We start from the raw sequence: 6,760 nt of genomic DNA on the forward strand, positions 1-6,760 counted from the left end.
GCCAACCTTGGGACTTTCAATGGACTTAATGGCCTGCTGTGTGGTTTGGTAACATCAGGACTGTGCCTTTTTACTTGTCAACCTTGGGTTTGTCAGTCTCAGCAGCCAGCAGCTGTCTGAGTGAAGAAAAACCTCTAGCTCCAGTGGGCCAGGAGCAGGAGGCAGAGCTGAAGCCCAAGGTTAGTGGGCTTTCACCCAGCCCCTAGAGCCTGGCATTTTGAACTCAGATTAAGGCCTCCAAACTGTAAGAGAATAAACTCCTGTTGTTCAGCCATCCCATCTGTGGTATTTCTGTTAGAGTGGTACTAGGTAACCAGAACATCATGTGACATCACATATTCACAGGTTCCAGGGATTTGGGTATGGACATCTTCGGGCACCATTATACTACCTACTATACCTCTGGAAGAGAAAGATCTCAGGGCAGGAGGACACAGACCTGAACCTCACCTTCCTCATCTGTACAATAGGGACGCACTAGAACCTCTGTCCTAGGGTCGTGGGGAAGAGCAACTACATTCATACATGTAAAGGGCACACAGTGGTGACAGGGGCAGGGTGCACTGGGGAGGTACAGGACTAGACCCAGGCTCGGGGAGCTGGTCTTCAGCTTGTTAGGCCCAGAAAACGGATTTTTTTCTTTCTTTCTTTCTTTTTCTTTTTGATTGTGATTTGGGTGAAAGTTTACAGAACAAATTCATTTTCCATACAGCTTATACACATTTTGTTTTATGGCATTGACTGTAATTCCCCACAATATAACAGCTCTCTTCCCATTTCCTCCCTATAGTTACCTCTTCCCTGTGTCCATCTTTCCTATGCATTCCTATCCCCCAGCTGTCTCCCTGTGCAAATGCTACCCTTCTGTTCTCCTATGACTGATCTCACTAAGGAGTGTATCTACCTGATGTAAATGCTCACCCTATATGCCTGTCTATTGTTTGGCTGGAAGCTACAGAAGTGAGTGCAGTTCCAGACCTGAAGAGTAACTAGGGGCCATGGTCTTGGGGTCTTACCAAGCTATCAGAACAGTGAACCTGGTCTTTTTTTTATGATGTTGAGTTTTGTTCTACGTTGTTCTCCCACTCTATCCGGGATCTCCTACATAGATCCCCTCTGAGTGGTTGACAGTGGTAGCCGGGCACCATCTAGTTCTTTTGTCCTCATGGTCACAAAGGCTGAGGATCGTATGGTCGACCAGTCCCTTGGACTAATTGTTTCCATGTGCTTTGGTTTTCTTCATTCTTCTTTGCTCTGGATGAGGGGAGACCCATTGTTGCATCTAGATGGCTGCTTGCAAGCTTTTAAGACCCCAGTTGCTACTCACCAAAGTAGGACGTAGAACAATGTTTTTGTATAGTATGTTATGCCAACTGAGCTTGATGTCCCCTGCGACCATGGTCCCAGGCCCACCAGAGACTGCATTTTCTGGTCACTCAGCTAGTCAGTGCTGGAGCTAGAATTCAAACCCTGGCCCGTCAGTTCCAAAGTCCCCTGCACACCTGTGCAACTGACCTCCCCAGCCACCGCAGGCTCCATCCTGGCACCTTTCAGTGGCAACTCAGGGCAAGTGTCCCTCTGAGTCACATCCTATGGGAGAGAGAACCTGGGATTCACAGAACAATCTTTGTAGGGAAGTACCCCCTTTTAAGTCTTGTGTGTGGGCAAAATCACATTACCTCTTCACTGCAGTCCTATGATATAGGAAAGAATGACAACCATTTCACTGAGGCCCAGAAAAATAAGAGATGGGGAGGGTGCACCACAAAAAAACTGGGCACAGGGTACTTTATGTACATCACCTTCGAACACCCTCCAAGTTATTTTCTTTATTTCTTGGAGGAGAAAACCGCTCAGAGAAGAGGTGACACTTACCCAAAATTCAACAGCCAGAAAGGGGCAGGGCTAGGGAAACCCTCCCTTTCTCCATCAGACAGGTTCACCTGCAGGGGGAACACGATCTGTGACTGTGAACACCTTAGGACAAGGACTGTCCCTCTCATCTCTACACAGAACACACGCCAGGGCCTGCACACAGCCATCTTCCATCATTGTCCATTGAATGGAATCCATGTTTCTATTGGGGAAATGGCTATCCCACACCCCCACTCCCACTTCATTTGTGCCACCAGCCTGAGAAAGAGCAGCCCAAGGGTCATAACCCCTCCACTGGCAGAAATGGAGCCTTAGGCTCCAGTATAGCCAGGGCCCTACAGGAGACTTATAATTTCTTGTTACCATAGCAACACTAACACCTCTATTCCCCTAAAGTGTGCAGGAGCTGATCCCTACTCCATGCCTGCCCCCGAACCCCTTCCATCTCTGAGATCCCGGTGATTCAATTAATTAATGCCTGCACTGTTTTGTTTTGTTTTGTTTTGTTTTTTTATTTTATTCCATCTGCTAAGTCCTACTCTGGATTAGAGTAGTTATTTACCAGAACATTGGAGGCTGGTTGCCATGGACACCTCACAGCCTGCTTCCTTCATCACCTGTGAGCGTGGGTACCATTGCCCTTTATCCAGCCTCCAAGAGGCATCCAAATTCCCCAGACAAGAAGGGGTCCTAATGATAGTATCAACTAGTATCAACTGCAGAAAAAAATTAAAAACAGCCAAGAGCTAGTTATATCTGTCCAAACCAGGTCAAAGCAGCAATTTAACAAATAAGTCAATAAGGGTACCATTTTGTTTTCTGAACATCTTTGGCAAAATCTCTAGTTTGCTAACCATTTGAGATGTATTTTTGTATTCGGAAGTTGTGGATTCATTACGTACATTACTAGCTCCCTTTGAAAATAAAATGAGGAGATTTGAAATGCAAGACCCCAAAGAACTAACTCTGTTATGGGGGCTTACAAGAAGTGGGGGTTGAGGAGCAGACCAAGGAGAAATGAAGAGTGAAATGTAAGCCTAACCTGGGCCAGCCCAGCGGGCATAAGGAGATGGGAGATGAAGAGTGTTTTTCAAAGTAAGAAGGTGAAGAGGTTCAGAGGCAACCAGGATGTGAACCTGGTTCACATCCATCAGCCCATGGCCCATTGCTCCTGATAACCACAGCACGTTGTGTTTGCAGAGGGGACAGGGGATCAATACATCACCCCACATTCACACACTCCCTGCACTTCAAAATCAATGTTTGGTAAAATAGGCCTCTTCTGAATCTAAGGTCACCTAGTCCATCCACCTCATCCACTCCCCACTGGGATACAAGTCAAGGGGTAGTATCCAGGTCTCCATCTCCAAGGACATGATGGTGGAGTGTCGGGGGGTGGATTGTCCCTGGCCCCAGGAAGCTTATCTTTTGCCTACCCCTCATGTCCAGCTGAAGACCTGCCCCTCATCCCCACTCCTGCCCTTCACCACAAAGGTCAACACCCCTTGCCTTCCCCCACGTAACTGATGACTGACTGATGGACACTGAATGATGGGGTGTGGCAAGGGTGATGGGTTGTTCCTGTGCCCCACCCTCTTCCCTCCTGTGTGGGGTGAGTCTGGCTTCATGGAGAGGAGGGCTTGGAGGGACCTCCAAGGGCTTTATAAGGCTGGGCTGGGGCACCAAGCGAAGCAGAGCGTTGAGAGCTCCAGGCCCAGCTGCTACATCATCCACTGCCCCGCTCTGCAGGTGAGGAAATGGGGGATGCAGGGGGCAAAGTGGGAAGAGGGTTGTCAGGAGCATGCCCTCACACCTCTGTGACTCTGGAGTAGGGACCCTCCCGTTAACCCTGGGCAGAACTAGGGCCTGGTCTCAGCTCTAGCACCCAGCCTGCATTCCTAGCCAGCGGGAATCAGAGAACCAGCCCTCCAACCTGTCCTGCTACCCCACCCAGGGCCCTGCCCCAACTCTCCCACTCTACTCACTCAGCCCTGGGAGGTGAAGCAGATAAGGGCTAGTCTCTCCATGTCTCAGGTAAGAAAACTGAGGCATACAAATCAGGGCAGAGATGAGACTGGACCCCATGGTGCCTGGATCCCAACTCAGGTCTTGAAAAGAATGTTTCCTGGTGATGGAAATGTTCCATATCTGGGCTTCCAATATGGCACCCACTAGCCACATGTGCTCTTGCAGTGTGGCTAGCACAAGTGAGGAAAAGAAATTTCCAATGGCCTCACAGTTCCTAAGGCTGGGAGTCCAAATTCAGGGTGTTGGCAGGGCCTAGTTCTCTCCAAAGGCCCTAGGATAATAGCATCCATACTTATCTCTCTCTGCTTCTAGTAGCCTCAGGCATTCCTTGGCTTATAGAGGCATCTTCCCTCTCTTTCTTTGTCTCCGAGATCCTTCTCCTATCTTACAGGACACCCCCCAGGTGGGATTAAAACCACCTTACTCTGCTATGACCTCATGTCATCTTACTGGATATCATCTTCCAAACAAGGGCATATTCAAAAGTACCAGGGGTTAAAACCCAAACCAAACCCACTGCTACTGAGTCAATTCCAACTCACAGCAACCCGTATTGGCTTTCCAGGGCTGTAAATATTTTACGGGAGTAGATTGCCTCATCTTCTGCCTCCAGAGCAGCTGGTGGGTTTGAACCACCAACCTTCTGGTTAGCAGCCAAATGGCTTATCCACTGCTCCACCAGAGCTCCTCACCAGGGGTTAGGACTTCAATATAAATCCAATCTATAATAGGAGTGAGGGAAGTCAGGACTCCACGAGTCTCTTCATTTTGTGCTGGTTCCATGAGATGTGTTTGGAGGCAGCCATACAGAGGCTAATCTACTGAACTGGGAGAAATTTGATATTTACTGTTGACTTTTCCCGTCATTTCCCCATTGTCTTCCCAATAGCCATTAAACTTTGTGTTTTATATTTTTATTCTATAAAGAAGAGATAATAATTTTGCTGTGGCTGTTTCATGATAACTGAGAAGGGTGCTGGGAAGAAAATTAATGGTAAAAAAAAAAACAACTGTCTGAGCTCATTGTAAGTAAATATGCTATAATTTTTTTTTTTTCAATTCTCCAAAAAGTGCCTCAGAAAAAAGTCCTGGTGATTTACTTCCAAAAGATCATAGGCCTTGGAGCACGGCTCTACTCTGACCCACATGGGGTCATCATGAGTTGTGAATCGACTCAACTTGAACTTCCGACAAAGCCAATCAGAATAATGAGGCTAAATGAGCACAAGAATGTTGAATCCAGAGAACAGATGAGCTTGTGAATTTTGTGTTTTTGGAGCAATAGTTTGCTTTTGTGTTTTGTCCTCCCCAAACCGGATTCATCTGGATAAATAGTTGCAAATGGTGACAGTTTTTTTTTTTAACTGCTTAATTGCAATCACAGGCTATCCCTTGGAAGTAAAAGTTGCAGGAGAACCTTCACAAAAGTTCTGTTGATCCAGCCACATGGTGAATATGCTGGTGGTCTCCAAGCTATTGTTGTTTAGTCCATAAGGCAGTTGAGTGTGTATGTTCCTTCGATATTACTAGTTAAAAGGATGCTTTAAGTCACAAGACTGAAACATCTCCAGAGCTGTAGACATGGCCTCAGACACTGCAGAACAGTTCAGAAACCATTGCTTTAAGTTTTTCATTCTTCCAAGAGACACCGTGGCTCTAATTGGGTAGGTGAGAGGAGAGGTGCGAGGCTTGGGATGCAAGATGGCAGGGTGGATGGCAGGAAGTGGAGTCACGCAGCCCAGCAGTCCACAATTCCACATAGAAGCAAACCTGTCAGCAGAAGGGAACTGGAGTCCATCGAGTCCATCCTCCTGCCTCTGGGCCTGCGCGGGGACAGCTCCACCTTTAAATTCAATTCTTTCCCCTTTGCAGACAAGATGCAGCGTCTGTGTGTGTACATGCTGATCTTTGCACTGGCTCTGGTCGCCTTCTCTGAAGCTTCTAGGAAGCCCCCCTTCCAGATGCGGGACAAATCCTCCGATCCAGTGGTGAGCCAGGGCTTGGAGCCGCACTGGCCTGAACAGCTGGGCCCAGCCTCTCGTCACCAAAGGCAGCTGGGACCCCAGGACCCCTCACATCTTGTGCCAGGTAGGAGCTGCTGACAGCCACCCCTGCTTACCTGGCCGGCCAAGTTTGGCCAAGCTCCCTGGTCCTAGCCTCAGCCCCCAGAGGCTAGGTGCCCTTCCCCCATCTTCACCTCCTCCCAACTCACCCAGACCCACCTCCGACCTTTCTCCTTGTCCCACTCCTCAGACCTGTCCAAGAAACAGGGGCCATGGATGGAGGAAGAAGAAGAAGCATATGGGTGGATGGACTTTGGCCGGCGCAGTGCCGAGGAAATGGACGAACGTCCCTAGAACATCTTCAGACCCCAGTCCCCTCCTACAGCCCTGTCCCCTGAAAACAAATCAAAATAAAGTATCTTCCCAGGATCACTCTTGTCAAGTTCAGTAGGGCAGGGGAGGGGGAGTCGGTGAGGGAGAGGGTTGAGGCATGGAGGAGAGCTGGGGGCCTCTTAGGGGAGGAACCACGGCAAATTCCTTTCCATGTTTCCAAAGACTTAATACTGAGGAAGAATCTACAGATGCAGGTGGGAAACTAGGTGATGGGATCACAGCCAGACCAAGCTTTTTGAAAGATAAATCAGATCATGTCCCTCTCAGCTTAAACCTTCCAGTGCTTTCCTCCACACTTAGGGTAAAATCCAAACTCCTTGCCAAAGCCGTAAACAGCTAGCCCTGCTGTCCTTTCCACCCTCAGCTATGCCACTTCCCTTCTCTTCCCTCCTCCTTTATGTCACACATACACACACACACACTCACACTCACCACTTTCTTTCCTGCTCAGAGCCTTTGTC

General features: G+C 48.4%; 1 protein-coding gene across 1 annotated transcript; it reads left to right on the top strand.

Moving 5' to 3' along the window:
• Positions 1-5,780: 5,780 nt before the first annotated feature.
• On the top strand, positions 5,781-6,260 carry GAST (gastrin). Its single transcript, XM_007942127.1, has 2 exons — positions 5,781-5,991; positions 6,157-6,260. The coding sequence occupies exons 1-2, from the start codon at positions 5,781-5,783 to the stop codon at positions 6,258-6,260; spliced, it is 315 nt and encodes a 104-aa protein (XP_007940318.1).
• Positions 6,261-6,760: the final 500 nt, after the last annotated feature.

Source organism: Orycteropus afer, unplaced genomic scaffold (genome assembly GCF_000298275.1).
Source record: "Orycteropus afer afer isolate SDZICR_OR568_19922 unplaced genomic scaffold, OryAfe1.0 scaffold00085, whole genome shotgun sequence".
Classification (NCBI taxonomy): domain Eukaryota; kingdom Metazoa; phylum Chordata; class Mammalia; order Tubulidentata; family Orycteropodidae; genus Orycteropus; species Orycteropus afer.

What these genes read in the sequence shown, in the direction of transcription:
- GAST (XM_007942127.1), top strand. Translation starts at nt 5,781, where the DNA reads ATGCAGCGTCTGTGTGTGTACATGCTGATCTTTGCACTGGCTCTGGTC. An exon ending in CCCCTCACATCTTGTGCCAG is followed by an intron (nt 5,992 to 6,156) that starts GTAGGAGCTGCT and finishes CCCACTCCTCAG; the next exon opens with ACCTGTCCAAGAAACAGGGG.